Source organism: Sceloporus undulatus, chromosome 3, assembly GCF_019175285.1.
Source record: "Sceloporus undulatus isolate JIND9_A2432 ecotype Alabama chromosome 3, SceUnd_v1.1, whole genome shotgun sequence".
Classification (NCBI taxonomy): domain Eukaryota; kingdom Metazoa; phylum Chordata; class Lepidosauria; order Squamata; family Phrynosomatidae; genus Sceloporus; species Sceloporus undulatus.
This window is the reverse complement of record NC_056524.1, coordinates 217,294,760-217,314,230: the sequence shown is the minus strand read 5'-3', so window position 1 is coordinate 217,314,230 and position 19,471 is coordinate 217,294,760. Positions and strand designations below refer to the sequence as shown.

General features: G+C 41.2%; 1 protein-coding gene and 1 long non-coding RNA gene across 6 annotated transcripts in view; both read right to left on the bottom strand.

Moving 5' to 3' along the window:
* The window catches only part of LOC121924973, a 39,782-nt gene extending 31,223 nt beyond the window's left edge, over positions 1-8,559 (bottom strand). For 2 of the 3 annotated variants that reach the window (XR_006102773.1, XR_006102771.1), the window contains exon 1: positions 7,197-8,559. This is a non-coding gene — a long non-coding RNA (uncharacterized LOC121924973). The remainder of the gene's footprint in view (positions 1-7,196) is intronic. The other variant, XR_006102772.1, reaches the window with a different exon arrangement.
* Positions 8,560-8,755: 196 nt separating this feature from the next.
* Positions 8,756-19,471, bottom strand: part of NGEF (neuronal guanine nucleotide exchange factor) — a 98,523-nt gene continuing 87,807 nt past the window's right edge. For all 3 annotated transcript variants that reach the window (XM_042459027.1, XM_042459029.1, XM_042459030.1), the window contains 4 exons: positions 17,155-17,310; positions 13,678-13,757; positions 12,286-12,390; positions 8,756-10,797 (listed from right to left, as the gene is read on the bottom strand). In XM_042459027.1, the coding sequence (XP_042314961.1) occupies positions 10,625-10,797; positions 12,286-12,390; positions 13,678-13,757; positions 17,155-17,310 (514 nt within the window). In that variant the 3' untranslated portion in view covers positions 8,756-10,624. The remainder of the gene's footprint in view (positions 10,798-12,285; positions 12,391-13,677; positions 13,758-17,154; positions 17,311-19,471) is intronic.

The window sequence follows — 19,471 nt, the reverse complement described above, 5'->3', positions numbered from 1 at the left end:
TGAACTTTGGAAGGTACATATGTATAGATTAAGTATCAAATTATGGAAAATAATATGGCTTTATTTCACATTAAAGTATAATTAAAGTAGACAAGGAGCTCATGCATATTTTGGAAATAAGAAAAGCATATACCCAACCTCAATATGCAAGGCTAGAGCTTAAATAAAATTGTAACTTGGCTGTTCATTTTTTTAATGTTAGTAACTGTGGAAGGGTGAGCATAATCTGCATTTATTTTCAGGGAAAAAAACTCTTAAAATGTTCTGTTTTCATTAACCAAAATTTATTGTTGTGTTGCTATTTTTTAATACCACACTTGTCTTGGGTAATTTAAAAATACCTTGAGAAAGTAAGGGAGAGAGAGAGATTAGAAAGTCCTTCCATTATTTGGTTTGTTTGATATAAATATGCATTAAGGTGGTGAGGGCTGCATGTATTTTAAGTATCAGTGTAAAACTTGACTGGCATCTATCTGATGACAAAATTCAGTAGAGACTTTGGTCTGAGAAGTGCATGTTGACTGAGCTAAATCAGCTTTTAGCCTTTGATAAATAATAAACAGCAATAATAATAATAAAAAGGAAAGATACATGCTGGTATTCTCTATGGACCAAAGAGCTGTTCAGTGTCCACTTTAGCTGCAGTGTGAAAGGCTTTCTTGAAGCTCCAGATGCCTTTATCATATTAGTAAATGGGGATTAGTGAAAAAGGGTAAGTGGGTCTCTGATACATATGGGGTGGACTTCTAAAGACATTCACATATTCCAGGAATGGTGGGGTGGTGGTGATTTTATTGTACTTCAGATCATATACAATTTGACTCAAAGTTGATGTTTCTTTCAATGTATGAAGAAGGTCAAGAACAGTTTCTCCATGAGGACTTCATCTTATTCCTCCTTGCAACAGCTAAACTGAAGGTAGCTACACACTGGAAATTCAGCCCGGAACTGAGGCATAAAGATTTGGTTTTTGGCATTGTCTAAAATGCTAACACAACAAAGCATACAATAAGGCCAGCGAAACAAGATGTTCTTTTTTTCTAAATTTAATTATTTTTATCTCACAGATCAACAAAGATATACCAGCATCCCTTCCCCCCTTGTCTGATTTAGTGTTTTGGAAAGATGTGCTGATCCGATTTAGGATAGTAACAGTGTTATAATCTCCTTTGTAAATGTTTAGCCTGTGACTTGGTTAATATTTTTCAATGCTCTTATTCAAGTCTTTGTTGTTTTAGTGTCTTACAAGCTATATATGTGTACTTCCATAACAATAAAGAGTAAATAAAAAAGTGCAACCATTATATACCAGTCTGACTGAAATGTAGATCAGCAAACTTAGATGAGCTCCTGTAATAAGTAAGAAAAGCCTTGGTTAGCATAGTAAGTGGACCCCTGGTATCTGCTGGGGTTTGGTTCCAGGACCCTCCATGGATACCAAAATCCATGGATGCTCAAATCCCATTATATGCAATGTCATAGTATAATAGTATACCTTACATAAAATGAAAAACAAAACAAGGTTTGCTTTTTGGAATTTAAAAAAATATTTTCAAGCCATGGATGGTTGAATCCATGGATGCAGAATCCACAGATACAGAGGGCCAGCTGTATTAATGTTGTTAACACTGGATGTTAACAATTCACAAAGTAGTCAGGCAAGGCTGCATACTTTCACCCTATCTGTTCAATTTATATGCAGTAAATATTATATGAAGAGCAGGCTTGGACACAGAGGAAGGAGAAGTGAAAATAAGACAAAGGATCTACAATCTAAGATACGCAAACGATGCCATACTACTAGCAGAAAACACCACAGACCGAAATTAACTACGAAGGAAGTTCAAGGAAGGAAGTGCAAAGGCCGCTTACTGTTGAACATAAAGAAAACAAAAATAATGAAGATCTACACACATAAAACCCAGACGATTAGCTAACATAAATAGTAAGAGTTCTAATATCTTGGATCATACAGATGAGAACAGAGACTGCAGTCAAGAAATCAGAAGACGACCAAGAATGGGGAGGGCAGCTATGAAAGATCTAGAAAGGATCTTAAAGAGAAAAGATATACAACTAAGCATGAAAGTTAGAATTGCACAAGCCATTGTATTTCCTATAACCATGAATGGATGTGAGAGCTGAACAATTAAGAAAATGGATAAGAAAATAAATTCATTTCAGATGTGGTGCTGGAGAAGAGTGCTGAGGTTACCACAGACAGCCGAAAAAAATCAAACAAATAGGTCCTAGAAGAGATCAAGCCGGACAAGACAATAAAATTGAGGCTGTCATATTTTGGCCATGTCATGAGAAGCCATGACTCATTAGAAAAGCCGATAATTATAGGAAAGGTGGAGGGAAGTAAAAAGAGAGGAAGGCTGCATACTAGATAGATGGACTCTCTTAAAGAAATTACAGGTATGAATCTGCAAAAACTAAGCAGAGTAGTGCCGGATAGGTAGTCTTGGAGATGTCTCATCCACAGGGTCAACATGAGTTAAGATCTATTTGAAGGTGGTTAACAACAACAAAAACTGGGAGAAATAAAATGAAAGGAATACAGACATCTGGCCTTGAAATGGGTTGTTTGTTCACAAGAAACAAGAAAATTTGTTATCCCCCCACCACTGTTTTATTCAGGCGCACTTGTAATCTGGTTTTGAAAAATACATGAAATCACTTTGTGCTGGTTACTGTGACAATGGAGATTATCCCATGGGGAAAAGGATGTCCTTGTCCCATCCAACGTTACTCTTATCTGGTCATTATCCTGACAATGAGGTGAATTCATCGCCATTTGCCTTCATTTTTCATTAACAGAATAACCTGTTAATACTTGTGATAGGGCAATTCCTCATCGCTGACAGGATAATCACCGGATAAGTGTGACATATATGATATTTGTTCACGCAATTACAATAAGGACGGGATAAGGATGGGAGAGCGATCCCCTTCACTCCTGTTCCTGTCCCGTCCCCCATCTGATAATGCCAGGGCTATAGGAGCGTTTTTTTGGTGTTATATAATGCAAAAGGAATCACCAGGCTTTTGAAATAGTGATCTGCACTACTGGGAGCTCCTAAGGGAGGCAATGTACCCTTTTTTTGCCCAGGAGAGGATGATCCTGCAGAAATCTGAGAGGGTCAAGGGCTACAGTGGGGATCTTCACTTTTCCTGCTCCTGGGTAAACAATGATACCAATACCAGGAAATGTTTTTCTTTCTATATCATAGCCAATGCACATAATATTGCATTGTACAATTTAAAATGGTATTCAATGGGGGAAATAATATACAGAAGGCCCTACACATTCACTGGGGTTGGGGGCACAGGACCCCCATGAAAGTTTAAAAAAACTGCAAATAAAACTACTGTTTTGGGTTTTCTTTTTTAACTTGAGAGAATATTTCTCTGGGAATCTCTAGGTCTTCTAGTGCAGCTCCATGGTCAACATCAGCTGGAGGCTGGCCATAAAATTGCGCTGGAGGATCTACAAATGCTTAAAGAAGTGTTTTCTCTAGGAATCTCTAGGTCCTCCAGAGTGACTCTGAGTAATGTTGGCAGACCTAGTGATTCCTAGAGAGAATACATCAATTAAATCTGCAAATAATCAAATCTGCATAAGTTAAAGCTGCAAATTTAAATGCTATTTAACATTTACATGAAACCGCTGGGTGAGATATCCGGAGACACGGGGCACGGTGTTATCAGTACGCTGATGATACCCAAATATGTTTCTCTGTGTCTCCGACTGATGCAGCGACCAGGGATGGCATCTCTCCTCTAGATGCCTGTCTGGAGTCAGTAATGGGCTGGATGAGGGAAAACAGACTCAGCTTGAATCCAGAGAAAACGGAAGTACTCGTGATAGGTTCCCCGGGCCTGGGGATGGAGATTTGTCCACCTGTCCTGAATGGGGTCACGCTTCCCCTGAAGGACTCAGTTCGCAGTCTGGGGGTGCTTCTGGACTCGTTGCTCCATCTCAGGTGGATGCGACAGTCAGGAACACTTGTTATCAGCTTCGGCTGATACGCCAGCTGCGACCCTTCCTGGGCCGGGGGGGACCTTGAAACGGTGGTACATGCTCTGGTAACCTCTCGGTTGGATTTCTGTAATGCGCTCTACATGGGGCAACCCTTGTACCAAACTCGGAAGCTTCAATTAGTGCAGAATATGGCAGCTAGGTTAGTCACTGGATGCTCCAGGACTAGCCACATAACACCTATTTTGCAAGATCTTCATTGGTTGCCCATTCACTTCCGAGCCCAATACAAGGTGTTGGTAATGACCTATAAAGCCCTAAATGGCTTGGGCCCAGGGTACTTGGAGGACCGCCTCTCCCCATATAATCCGCCCCGCACTCTCCGATCGGCCGGGAAGCAATTGTTGAGGGTTCCTGATACGAAGTACACTGTGACTGCACAGAGGGCGTTTCCCAACTCGGCCCCGCAGCTTTGTAACTCTCTTCCCGGCGAGCTCCGCTCGGTTACCTCCCTTGACCTGTTCAGAAAGAAGTTGAAGACCTTACTCTTCCAACAGGCTTTCCCCCAGACGCTGTGATTTCTGCTCTCTCCCCGTTACACTAGCATTTTAAGCTAGTTATTGTTGTGGTTTTAACCTTGTAATTTTTATCTTGTTTTTAATACTCTGATGTATTGTCATGGATTTTTTATGTGGATGCTGTTTGTAAATTTGTACATTGTGTAGTACCTTTGTTGTAACCTGCTTTGATCTCTTTGGAAAAGTGGGCTATAAATAAACAGTATTCTTATTCTTATTCTTATTAAATGTGGAGGGCTATTTGTTTTAAAAATCACCTACTTAGTTATCTACATATTTCACTAAGTAACATCTCCCAGCATGACTGCCTCCCAACCTACTTTACCAGGCAGCAGCTGCACTGAAAAAGAGAGAGAGAGAGAGAGAGAGATGGGAATCAGTTTAGCTGGCAGAAATTGTTTAGGAGGGCAACATTTCCACCCGCTTCCCACCACCGAATGAGGCTGCAGCAAGGAATTGTGATAAGGTTCCTGCTTCTGATTATCACAAACTCTATCAATAGCAGGAAATGGGTGAAAAAGTGACTGACGCATGCCCTGATCACCAGCAAAATCGACTTCCATCTCTTGATGTGGCTGCTATCTAATAAAATAGCTTTGGGAAATACAGTATTTACCATCTTGGCAACAGTGCTACAATCATGACTGGGTGAATACAGAGCAGCTAAGGATCTGTAACGCTAGGTGTAGAATCCATAACTGCAACACAGAATGCCAACCCTTAATTTTAGGCCATGTCCCATGGTTGAATAATCTTTCTGACAAGACAAATGTAAGGCTGAAACAATTCAGAATGGCATAGTTAAATGGCTTCACTGCTGCTCATTCCCTAGTTCTGGTTTTAATGTGGTTAGACAGAAACAACTGCCGAAAGAAGACCTAGAGCCAAAGTTAGGCTTTCCTTCAAATGGTGACAGAACAAGAAATTATTAGCACATTTCAATTTACACCACTAAAAAAAAGAACAGTTCCTTCCTCCCCCCCCCCCCCCACAAAATTTAACAGGTGATAGTCATCCAGATTTGTACTGCGTTGTACCTAGAGATATGAAGGTCCAGGAAAAAAATGAAAAATTCAAGGGGGAAACATCTTGTCCTATTTTAATGCCTTTTCTGGAAAAAATTGGGGGTGGTGTTGTTATGGAATAATATTATGGATACCATTGACTACTAAAAAGACAAATGGACCCAAGATCAAGTAGGCCTGAACTCTCACTAGAAGCCAAGATGACTAAATTCAACCCACCCAACTCTGAACATAACATAAGATGACTTGATTCATTAAGAAATATGATAATGCTGGGTAAAGTGGTATGAAAAATACGAAAAGAGAAAGACCACATTAAAGACTGATTGATTCAATCAAATGGCTCTGAGTTCCTGAGACCTGGGCAGGACTGTTAATGACAAGGTTTCACAGGGCCCAGTCCCACTATTGTTTAAACTGGATTGTGTCGAATCACAATCCAGTTTAAACCACTATGGTTCCCACTTGGGAATCGATTTGGAATCAATTCCAAAGGGGGGGGCATGCTTTCCCCCCAGTTAGCCCACGTCAAAAAGGTTCTGGGTTTTCCCGTTCCTTTTTGGGCTGAATCGATTTGACAATAAATCGATTCAGCCCAGTGGGAACCCAGGGTGGATTTGAATCTGCCCTGGTAGCCCCTCTCCACCCCTTCTCCCGGCCATACCTCCCTCCCCTCCTCCTCCTCCCCTCCTGAGTCCTGCCTGGGGGCCCTGGCAGTGGCGGCGGCAGCGGCGGAGAAGGCTGCCAGCCGGGGCTTGTTGGACGTGCTTCCGTCCATCCTCCAATGACGTCCAGGACGAAGGCACGTCCAAGGAGCTCCACCGCCGTCATCGCCTTTGTCCTCCAGGCTGCCGGGGCTCGTTGGACATGCCTCTGTCTTGGACATCGTTGGAGGATGGACGGAGGCATGCTGGACAAGGCCCATCCATCAAGCTCCGTCCGGCAGCCTTGTCTGCCACCGCTGGGGCCCCCAGGCAGGACTCAGAAGGGAAGGAGAGAAGGAGGAGGAGAGTAGAGGGAGGGAGGGAGGGAGGGAGGGAGGGAGGGAGGGAGGGAGGAGGCATAGCAGGAGTAGAGGAGGCAAAATAATTTTGCTTGTTTTACCTATGTTGATAGTTCAGCTTGCTCTTCATAAACTGACAAAAGCAAAGAGGTTTCTTATTAGTTCAGGTATTCCTTACAGTTTAAGACTCAGAAGCTCCATTTGTAACAAATAAAAATTTAAAAAACAAATTCAATTTGTGATCATTTTCTCAACAAGCAGTACTTTTCATATGTTATACATATTCCTAAATTAACAAAATGACTTACAATATTTAAGTATTGTCATATTGCATTCAATTTGTCCAAAAATTACCTGGTTTTTCTTTATAAAAGAGAAAGAAAGAAAGAAAGAAAGAAAGAAAGAAAGGTTTTAAAAGCCATGCCTCAATGGCTTAAAGATTTCTGGAAACTTTATATCTCTAGTTATATCCAGTGGTGAACTGAGACTACTGGTGGATCAAATTCCTAATCCTCCCTGCAGCTCTTCATGCACCTCACAGATTCACACCAAAAATCAGATTTGGAGGGAAACAGAGGAAGGCAAGCAAGTTAATGGCAACTTACACAACACTGCTGTTCTAGCCCAGTACCTTTGGTTGCCTTTTGTAGCCCCAAATGGAATGTTTCTTCTCTCCTTTCTGCTACTTTCTCCATCTGACTTTGTCCACTAGGCAAATAAATGTGATATCCCTCCTCCTTTTTAATCTGGCTCTAAGAGCTGGATGAATTTTTTAAAAAAAGTTATGGTAAAAAGTACAATGAAAACATTATTTGTCTGGATACTTAAGCAAAGAAAGGCTTTGAAGGCAGCCTAAAGCGTTTGTGTGCTTTGCAAAGGGTTTCAGCTTCTAGCCCTGACATCTCCTGCTGAAAGATTTTGGTCTGAGAGCTGCAAATCAGGCAGAGAGTGAGCAGAGCTAGCTGACTTGGTATATAACTCTTCTGAATTGCCTGGGGAAAGCTTGAATTACAATATACACAAACCCTTGTTTATATAACCCTTAGTTACCCCCTATGCCTTGTGGAAGGGCACCTGCTGTGAAGTGATCCTTCAGCAGTGGCTGGGAGTCCATTTGCAGAACTAAAACTAGTCCATCAACTTTGCCATTCCTTGAGAAGTCAGATCTATATACTGTATTGTGAAACATGTCTGGATTAACTCCCATTTGGACTTCTGTAATGCACTCTACCTGGGGCCGCCTTTAGAAAATGCTCAGAAGCATTGGTGGGTTCAAACTGCTGTAATCAGAATGTTGACTGGGGCCAGTAGTAGGGAGCATATAACATGTTTGTTAAAACAGCTCCATCGGCAACTGGTTCACTTCCAGGCACAACTTGTCATGACGTATAAAGCCCTATAAGGCTTGAATCCAGATTATCTGAAAGAATGTTTTTCCCGATATGAACCTGCCAGAGCTCTAAGATCTATATGGGAAGGCTTTCGTTCGGCCCTGCCACCATCAAAGGCACAGAAGTCAGCCTTCTCAGTGGCTGTTCCCAACCTTCCACGGGAGGTTAGGTTGGCTCCCTTCCTCCAAAGATGTTTTTTGTTAAGCAGGCTTTCAATGTATAAGTAGGGTTTTTCGTTTGTTTTTTGTTGAGGATGTGTTATTTATCTTTTAAACTTTTGGTGGTTTTTAGAATAATTTCAATGTGTTTTATGAAGTGAATTAACTTGTTTTTAAATTTGACTGTACAGTGGGCCACATCCCCATTTGCTGTGCTTAGGGCACAGGGCCCCTGTGAAAGTTGAAAAACCGTGAATAAAAAAACACCCTTCTTTTTACCTGAAATACCACCTCTCTAGGAATCTCTAGGTCCTCCAGCACTGCCCTGTGGTCAACATCTGCCAAAACTTGACCATATAATCATGCCAGAGGACCTACAAATGCCTAGAGAAGTAGTAATCTCTAGATCTCCAGCACAACTCTCTGGTCAATTTCCAGCAGAATCTCTCTAGAGGAACTAGAGAGAACATATTAATCAAATCCCCAAATAATCAAAACTGCAAAAGTCAAAGCCACAAATGTGGAGGGTTGACTGTACTATTTCTGGAAGCTGCCTTGGGTCTCACTCTGAGAGAAAGGCAACATATAAATGAAATAAATACATAAACGGTAAAGAAGGTTTTGGAGTGTTTCCATTGAATAAACACCAATTATTATTTATTTAACATTTTTAATATGCAAAATGCTTTACAATCTTTTAATCTGTTGGTCTGTCTCATGTTTGACCATGTGATTGTCCTTTGACAAATTCTCTCTGTTGATCATTTCTTTCCTTCCAGAAACATCTTGTTGATGCTTACAACATTTGCATTAAAAGAGGAGATACGTCCCTGTTCCTTTTGGCTTTTAAAGCTTTTATATATACACCAGCTAAAAAGTATTATACACAGACTGCTCAACTGATGTGCATCAGTACAATATGTTCAGACAACATTTAATTAAAAAGTGTGCCATCTTTTATGTTAAGACTTCTGAGTGTATGTACCTAGCGTGAATATTGGAAGTGTATCATCCTCCAATATTGGCAAGGATGCTTTCCATTTAGAACTCTCTGAATTTGAAAGAAATATTGTTTAAAGCACTCTGCTTAGGGATCATATATACACCAAGGAAAAACAGTATGTTCTACTGAACTTGGCTGGTCTGCTCACAAATGAGTTCTCTAGATTCTCAGATGTAGCATCCCAAAGAATGTAAAGCATGCTGATTTAGCATCCCAAACATTGTATACTGCTTTTGTTTTTAGTTTAACAGACAAACAATTTCTAAGTACTGGAACCAGACCCAATGAAAACTACTTATGGGAAACTCAACCATGTCCTTCTTTACTCCATATAATTCAATGTAGAACTCATTTAGGAAAGTCTAACTATGTAGTATTCACTCTGCTATCTTCTTTCAGCATCCCTGCACTCTTTATTTGTGGGAGCTAGTGGTAGGCTATTTTTCAGAGGAAAAGCTGACAAAACCACTTCTGAATATTCATTGCCTAAGAAAACCCAAAGAAATTCATGAGATTGCCATAAATAGGTTACTTGAAGGTACACACACATAGGTGACAATAATGTGTGTTTTGGTAATAAAATGCAACTGCAAGTGGATAATCATGGTCAAAGTGATGGGGTTTTTTTTACAAAACAGAAAGCTTTGGGCCAGGAATGAGAGACAAATTGTCTGGCTCAGTATGTCCATTTGTAATTTGAGAACCACAGGATGGTTAGCAGGCTTGGTGCTATAAAATACAGAACTGCAGCTTCTAATTCTACCTTTTATTTAAAAAAAATCTTTCCTGCTTCAGTATTACCCTCTGCAAATTGAGAATTCAAAACTTTCTTCAGGGCAGATTAAGAGTGCAGATAAATTAATACTGTTAAATATTTTGAACCAGAATAGACAGAATTGCAATTCAATTTTTTGGCAGGTTCTATCAGTGCATTCAAAATAGAAACACCTATCAGTGTTGTCAGTTCAAGCTCCATTCCTAAAGAGAAGCTTCCTGAGTGTAGAGGTGTGGATGCAGTCAGTTTATAGCACACCATTTTAAAGGTGTGATGCCCCTGTGTTCCTAATCCCCTAGACCCTATCTTGCAACCAGAAAATCAAACATTGCACCTTCTTGTACCATTGGATGGAACGTTACAGAATCAAGCCATTAGCCTCCAGAGATTTGACATAGTTTTTTTTCAGTTGTTCAGTGCTCACTGTTTCCTTACCATGCAGAGCTGACACATTTACTCTTTGGAGTTTGTAGTACATTAGAAAAAATACTTTACAGCTCCCAGCTCTGTACAGGCACAGGGCAGCCTCATCTCTTCAAGTGTGTCTTCAGAATTATTATCCATGCTTTGTCAAATATGCAGAAAAACCCACTAAGTTTATAGGTGGGTAGCCTTGGACATCTGTGCACCTTCTGTGTATTGAATCTCATTGTCTCAGCTTCTACCAGAAATTACTTTTCACAAAGAACAGATAACTGTGCGATAATCACTGTTTGTTCCTGCTGCTCATCTTCCGCCGTTGACTGTCATCTGACTTGTGTACCCGAAAACACTCTTTCAAGTTCTGAGATCGAATCTTGGGGTTCATAATCTCCTCACCCATAGAGCTGGGAAACCAACCTCTTTCTTGATCATGCAAACGTTCTCCAAATATCCAACCTGGGTTTAAAAAAATAATAATAACATGACAGCCAGAAGAAACAGGTGCTAGCACAACTCAATATATCAATAATATCATAATATAATACAAGTTCAAAATGCAATGCAATATAAGAAATCTTTTTTAAAAAACAACAACAGAATCATAGATCATACCAGAATGTATTAAGAGAAAGCTGGTTACATAATCTTTTAAGTCTGAAGCAGATGCTACAACTCAGAGAGGCTTATAAGAATTCAGCTTTGTGGGGATTGCAATGCTTTGACATTAATTTGTGTACTGAATTGAAGAATAGATTATGAAGAATATATAATCAACTTTAGCAGGCCAACTGCTGTCCAGTCATGAATACATGTACAGTAGCAAGAAAAAGCATGTGAACTCCTTAAGACTGTCATAGACTTAAATCTATGAAAGCTTATGCCACCAACTTCTTTCTTTCTCTCAGTTAGTCTCAAAGATGCTAATAGATCCATTTGCATACTGATCCAGACTAACACGGCTACATCTTTGAATATTACCACTCCTGAGTAGCATGACTGTGATCTTGAATCTTATCCATTACTATTTGTATAACAATGGCTTGGTGGAACCTCAAATTCTTAGAAATTGTTTTGTAACCCTTCCCAGACTGATAAGCAATAATACCTGCTTTTTTTGAGACCCTCAGAAATAACTTTGATCATAGCAAAACACATTTTCACACATCCATATGGTGAAGACCAAATCCATGAAGTTTCTGATCCTTTTATACGGTGGGACTTCCCAAATTCACCTCTGCAGAGCTAACCAATTACTTAAGCAGTTGATTCTAATTATCCCCTTAAATGATGCAAGCAGGGGTTCTCTTACTTTTGCATCTGTCCTTACTCTTGTGTACTCATTGTTTGCCTATTTTTATATGATTTTATATCACAGCATTATTTAACATAAACTCTTCTGAGTATTTAGAATAAGCTATCATACAACTGTAGAATTTCTGCAATAAGCATTAAGGTTCACAAGCACTGCATTGGCTTTAAAGATAAGATTTTACATTGACTACTTAGTTAAGTATACTAAGTATAGTACCTTCTGGCCCAACCTGCCCCCCTAACCTACTTCATGAGGCAGCAACTGCACAGAGAGAAGTGCAACCGCATTCATTCAGCTGGTGAGTGGGGCAAACATCAGGAGCAGGAATCCTGTTACACTTCCTTGTCACAGCCTCACTGGCTGGCAGGAAGGTGATGGGAGATGTCATCCACCAGCATCCCATTTATCATAAAAACAGACTCCCCTTCTCTCTGTGTGGCTACAGCCCAGTAAAGTAGTTTTTTGGGGGGGAGGAGAGGTATAATTGTGGCAATAGGGCTATGTAGGAGCCATGAATATGGATTCACTATGGATGCTTAACTCTAAGTTACACATCCATAAATCTAATCCTGAATTCCAGCCATAATTCTGTTCATCTGTAGATGAAATATTGCTGAGATGTCAGTTCTTACCATCATCTGTCTTTTCCAGAATGTTCAGTACATCAGCCAGTTCTAGTGATAACTCATCTGGCTGCTGAGCCACATATGGATGGACACACTGTACTTGAGGGCAATCTGCCAACAAGATTAAAAAAAAGTTTAATATAGCTTGCAAGCCATTTAGGTACTGAGAGGATGTCTGAAGCAGAGTCAGATGATAATGAAAGTCAGATCTATATAATATGGAATACTGTAGTCTATAATAACACATAATCACCAGGCCTATTATCTCTCTATACCTGGGCTTAGAAAGACAAACTAAAATATGATCTAGTGTAATTTGTATGAAAGATGCTGGCTCTGTTGATTGCAAGACCGGCAGGTTAGCAGTTTGAGGCCCGGGTGCTGCATGATGGGGTGAACTCCTGTCTCTAGTCCCAGCTTCTGCCAACCTAGCAGTTCGAAAACATGCAAATGCAAATAGATAAATAGGTACCACTTCTCAGTGGGAAGGTAACAGCGTTTGGTGGAGTTATGCTGGCCACATGACCACTAGAGCAGTCCTTGGACAACACTGGCTCTGACTTAAGAAATGAAAATGAGTACCATCCCCTACAGTCAGTTATGACTAGTCATAGCAGCTCAGGATGGGCCCTGCCTGAGGCCATGATCTAGTAAGCTTCCCTGCTCTTTTTCCTCCCTCTCCTTTCTCAGGCAGAGGCAGCTGCTCCAAATGCCCTCCTTGCTTTTCTCTTCCCCTCCAGGACAGAAAAAGTTTGAGAAGAGGAGGAGAAAGACGAGGAGGAGCAGCAGCAGCAATCTTACACCCCTTTTGAGCAACTCTCTTGCCCCTTGGGGGTCCTGCCCCACAGTTTGAGAACCATATGGCTAGAGAACACGTGTATCCCAGATGAAAAAGTAACCCAATGGGCTGTGTCATTGCAACAAATGTTTCAATACAATGGCCAGTGAGGGTACTGGCTGGTTGTGGAATAGTTTAATCCACTGCCCATCTACTCATGCTACAAGACTTGTGTAAGAAATCTGGGGAACTCAGATCATCCACCTTCACTTGAATGCAACAAAGAACATAGTGAAGATGAATCTCTAGGGATAGGGATAATTGGGGAGCAAACAAGTACGGGACACTTAAACTATACAAAACCCTGACACACAGCTTGAAATTGTTGCTTGAATAAGGCAGGTAGAAAAGCTAATAACTCTGGAAACTCATACTGCAGGGAACAACTCAAAGCTGATCCTCAGAATTTAGGTTTTACATGTTTGTTCCACAAATAATACCTGACTTATGTTTGCATCCTAAAACCAACATAACTACAACCAGCAAACAAGAAATGCTCTTTGAAACTGTCCAGATGGCATCTACCCATCATCCCTCCCTCTTTCTGTTGTCCCACTTACCCATCAGCCTGGATGTAAAGGAAACAAACTTGGTTCGCCTGTTTGGGGCCAGTAAGATCATCCAGCGTTTCATTTCACTTCTGTATGGGGTAGAAGTATAAGAAGAGAGAATACAGTAACTTTTTTTCTACTCAGTTTTGGAAAGAGGCAGTAGAAACAGTACTTTTCATATTTTCATATTTTTTGGCTGACAGACATTTTCCCTTCCCTGTCAGTTCTCTGACATACACATACCATTTGCTCTATTGTTTTCCTTTCCCCCTTGTTGATGGAATCTTTCTTATTTTCATTGCTAAAACCTAGCTCTCACAACACCCTTATACTGTATAATGCTGCACCTTTCTTAATGTATGAATAGGTGAAATCCAAGAGTTCCCTCTATCCTGTCAACCAAGCCTATAAAGCATCACTTGTCAGCAAGACATTTATGCATCCTGACTCATCTGCTCCCACTCACTGGTTAAAATGTCGTGCACAAGGTAATACACGAACGTGTTCAGGTTAAACTGATGAACTATACTGAAAGAACCTGGACATATTGCAGAAAAACTTGACTAAGCAATGACAGATGGTTTTTTATGGGTTTTTCAGGCTATGTGGCCATGTTCTAGAAGAGTTTGTTCCTGACGTTTCGCCAGCATCTAATCCTCTTTTGCATACCCTCCCATCCTGGGGCCTGCCATTAACAACAGAACAATCCACATGCAAATCACTCCTGCCTTCCCAGGTTCACACAGTATATATATACCCAACTCCTTTCCTGGAAAGCATTCTCTGAAGATGCTAGCCACAGATGCTGGCGAAACGTCAAGAATAAACTTTTCTAGAACATGGCCACATAGCCCGAAAAAACCCATAAAAAACTATGGATGCCGGCCATGAAAGTCTTCGACTTCACAATGACAGATGCATTCTGCAGTCGTTGTCCCATTGTTTTTTCACTTTTATTTACATGCATTGTTTCCTGAAATACCTGAAACATCTATTCTCTTTTAATGAGGGAAGTTAGAGGTGATTCAGGAGATCATAATAAACATGTAAAGAAGAAAAAGGGGAGTCCATTTGACCCTCTCTTAGAAGTTCAAAGAACCAGGAGATGTGATTAGCTTCACTGTAGGGTCTCACTGAATGTAGGTCTCAACACCAGCCTTATGGCCAAAAAGGAGAAGCAGTATGGTTTCCCTCATATTCCTTTTGGCTCTGATGCTGTCATAAACACTGTGGCTTGAGTGAAAGTTGTGAATTTTGCCTTCTTCTTTCCCGCATAGCTAAAAACAAGTGTTACAACAGTTATAGAGCTGAACACCTTATTCCTAAGGATTGTTCACTGGAATGGGGCAGTGAAGAGGGAGAGACAAAAATTATATGATAAAAGCAGTAAACATGGAAACATTTCACCATCTTTGCCACATCATTACTCTTGCTCCACAAAATATTGTTGTAACAGATAACTGAGAACTCATCTATTCAAACAAATGCTGGACATTAACATTTTTTTCACTAATTTTTCTTAGCAGGATGTCATTAGCAACATAGCTATTCTGGGATATTTTGGTGATTGTGATAATAACTGATTAGCTTTGTACCCCACCTTTCCACTAAAACTGAGATTCAACTAATGAAAATACAACAAAGTTAAAACATATAAAAGATTGACATTAAATTGGAATTTTAATTTAACAACATTTAACATTTAAAAACAAGTTTAAAATGATAAAAAATAGTTGAAAAGAACAGTACAGTTAAAACAATAGAAACAATACAGCACCTTTCTAAAAGTTATTTCTTTAAAAACCATCAGTTCTCAAAATCCTGCAAAACTAAAACAGCCTCTACTTGCAAGAAGATGAACACAGCTCCTTGCAGTGTTTAAGTATGCAATTTAACACAAAAATAGAAGTACTGGAAGCAGTGCAAGGGGAAAGTCAGCTACAAAGCTGTGTAATAGATGAAGATTGGGGCAACACACTACAGCCCACATGCTATGGGCATTTAATTATAATGATGTGGCTTTAAAGTTCTGTACCTTCCAAAGTGAATTTTGAAACAAACAAACAAACAAATCCAACACTTATTTGCTTATTAGCTCTAACATTTTATATTCATTTTAGGAACAGTTGAAAAAGGCCCATGAAACTTGCTTCTGACCATGGATTTAAGATCTTAAATATTGTCATCAGGTAGATGAAAAAAGCTTGATAAAAGAGGATAAAAAAACTGAACAAAGGACAAAAAGGCAGATTCGTTTATATCTATTTGTTTATAGAACATTATCATAGGCGTGTTATAGATGGCCCAGAAGGGGCAGTCTCACGCTGCCATCAGTTGCAGCATCCGGGAACCGCAATAGCCAAATGGCGCGGTTCCCAGACGCTGCAAAGGAGCGCGATTTTCACACTCCTTCCTGTGGCCCGGAAGAGACACCGCAAGTGCCAAAGCGCGCACTCGCGGCGTCACTTCTGCTGCGCGACGTGCGGATGCAGAGCGTCCGCTACATCAAAATGGTGGCACTCATCTGTATGCAGCACCGCCATTTTGACGTAGTCATTACGCGTGAGGGGCAAGGCGTGTCAGGAAGCGCCGCCCCTCGCACGTGATGACGGCGCCTCATGGGCCCGTCTGTAACGCGCCATAGTATTTTAAACCCAGTTTATCCAGTTAATATGTAAGTGATTTTCACAGCTGGCTGTCTGGGTTAAAGAGAACCAGTGTGGTGTAGTGGTTTGAACCAGTGGTATTCCCATGTGTGGTGTCTCCCGGTGTGGTGTGTATGTGTATGTGTACCAGGGGAGCTTCTGGAGGGCAGCCAAAAGGGGCATACTTGCTCTTCTCCTTTGCTGCAGCAGTGGCTTACTCCTGAGGCGGGAGCTGCCACTGCAAAGTCAGGAGGGTGTTTTTGCCCTTCTCCTTCACCACAGTGGTAGCCTCCTCCACAGGAGGAAAGGTCCTGAGTGGATACAGTGGGGTTCGGTATGGATCAGATATATGGAGTTAGATCCTGCTAAAAACAAGCAGAAAGAAAGAAGGAACACCCCCCCCCCCCCCAACTTTCAGCACCAAATTCAGCATCAAACAAAACTGGAAAAAACAAGTGCATTGCTTGGGACCAAATACTTTTTTTTTACTTTAGAGCTCTACGTTCTGTTTAGGTGTCATTCTCTTTATATAGATATCTCAAACATGTGACCCCTCTGGATCCAGAAGCCACTGAAAGACTCGAGGATTGTTGGGGGGGGAGGGGCTAGTGCAAGTTCATCAGAGAGGAGAAAGGAACTGATTTTCTCCGTTTTTGGACATGTCAGAAGGAGACACTATCCAATATACCTGGCAAATGGTGTGGGAGAGTAGGCTCAATCTTTGAGAGACAAGCTCAAAGATTATCCTATGAACCACAAGAGACCCAAATACATTGTGTTTAAGCAAATTCAGCAGAATCATCCACACAGGCAACACACTTGTGTATCAGACTGTACTTACTGGGATGATGCCTTCAGCATGTAGCTGACTTCCCGATCATCTGCATTTTCCAGCAGCCTTAGGATAAAGACATTGGCCAAGCTCTGTCCTTGGTCCTCCAACTCCTCTACCCGAAGAAGTCCTCGGGCAGCAGAATCAAATACCTGGTACTTGTCACTAAAAGAAAAAAAAATAATGTGGCCACCAGAATCATTAGCAATAGACTGAGATGTTAAAAATGATTTGAAAAATATGACAGAGAATCAACAAGGACACACATCACATAGGTCTAGGAGAGAAATCATCTCTGTAGAAGAACATGTGTCTTGAGATGAATCCACACTGCTCTATTGTATCAGGTTGATATCACTCCAATTGCAAGGTCTCTATTTTACAGAATCCTGGGATTTTTAGTTTGTGCTAGGGGATGCACACTTAAACTGCAACACTACAGGAGCATTTCTAGGCACCTCTTCAGCAAACAACAAATCCCAGGATTCCACAGGAAGGATCCATGACAGTTAAAATGGTATCGGACTGGTATAATTGTGTAGTGTGGATATACTCTTGGAATCTAAGGACTAAACAACACTTTAATCTATTTGTCTTTTGTTAACTGTCCTTGAGTTGACTTTGACTCATAGCAACTCTCTTGAAGACCCCCTGTCCTCTACCTTTCTGCTCAGGTCCTGCAGACTCAGGCCTGTGTCCTCCCTGATCAAATCTAGCCATCTGGCATGTGGTCTTCTTCTCTTTCTATTGCCTTCCACTTTCATAGCTTCACTGCCTTTTCTAATTATTCATTTTTCCTCATAATGCAGCAAAAATACAACCTCAACTTAGTCATCTTGGCTTCCAGAGACAGTTTCAGCTTGATCTGTTCTAGAGAGCCAATTTTCTTTCTATCAGCTTTTTTCACTGTCCAGCTCTCACATCCATACACTGTAATACAATGGCTTGTACTATCCTTACTTTAGGTTCAGAATTATGTCTTTACACTTTATGACCCTATCCATTTCTTTCATAGCTGCCTTCCCAGTCCCAGCCTTCCTGTTTCCTTGATGGCAGTATCCGTTCTGATCAATATTTAAACCAAGGTATGAGAATTCTTTAACTATTTCAATTATATCATTGTCCATGGTGAATTCTTGTAGATCTTCTGTGGCCATTACTTTTGTTTTTTTAATGTTTAGCATGAATCCAAGCTTGGCACTTTCTTCCTTGACCTTCTTCAGGTTTTTATTTCTGCTAGTAGTATTGTGTCATCTGTGTATCTTAGAGCTTGTTCCCACTAGGGGAAACCCCGCGTTCTGAATCGATTTCATTAGGCAGCGTGCCCATTAGGATTCGGTTTAAATCTAGAACAGTTCTAGACCAACCCGGAATCGTTGTTCCCACAAGAAATCGAATCCAGAAGCGGGTTAAAATTTAAATCCGTGTTTTCCTCATTTAACGCGTGTTAAAAAAAACACTAGGGTCCTACCTAGTGTTTTTCCCTTGATTCGAGTTAGGAACCGGAGTATTTAGATGAGAACGATAGCATTTGAATCGGGCTAGAAGGATGGGAGGAGCTGACTGCGATGGGGACTGTCATTGGGGGAGTTGCCCTTTCTGTCCCCATCCGTCGTGGCTGTCGCCATTTTTGCTTCCCTCACCCCTTTGTTCGCTGTGGTCTTTCAATAAGAGATAAGGATTATTTTTATTTTTTATTTTAATGGTTTACAGGCGCTTAATCTCTTCAGCGCTTTAAGCGCCTGAAGTCCCGGCTGCTCAAGCGCCTGCATCTGCAAAGGACTACAAGGCTTCTCCCGGTGGATTGCAACCTTCCCTCTGTGTGGGGAGAGCCCATTTCTAACGGAGGAGAGGCAAGAAGGGAAGGCTCCTCTAAGAGCCATTCCCTGCCCGCTTGGACTCTGATCTCGCCCAGGCAGGGAAGGGAAGGCTCCTCACGAGGAGGCATCTGATCTCGCCCAGGCAGGGAAGGGCTCTGATCAATGGGGGGGGGGGGACAGAGCCTGTCTCCCTCTCTTTCTCAAACGGAATCTGCCTTCTCCTCCAACCCTAGAAAGAGAATCTTTGGGAAGAGTGCTCCCTCCCTGTTTTGCCAGAAGCCTCCCCCATTCATCTGAGGGCTCTGTCAAGGGATTCTGCCTGACTGTCTTGGTGGGAGACATGAAGAAAACCTATCCCATAGTTCCTCTGGAAAGAGCTTCGGTTTCCTACTAATAAATTCGCTTTGCCACAAGCTTCCCCCCTTCATCTATGGGCTCTGTCAAGGGATTCTGCCTGACTGTCTTGGTGGGAGACATGAAGAAAACCTATCCCATAGTTCCTCTGG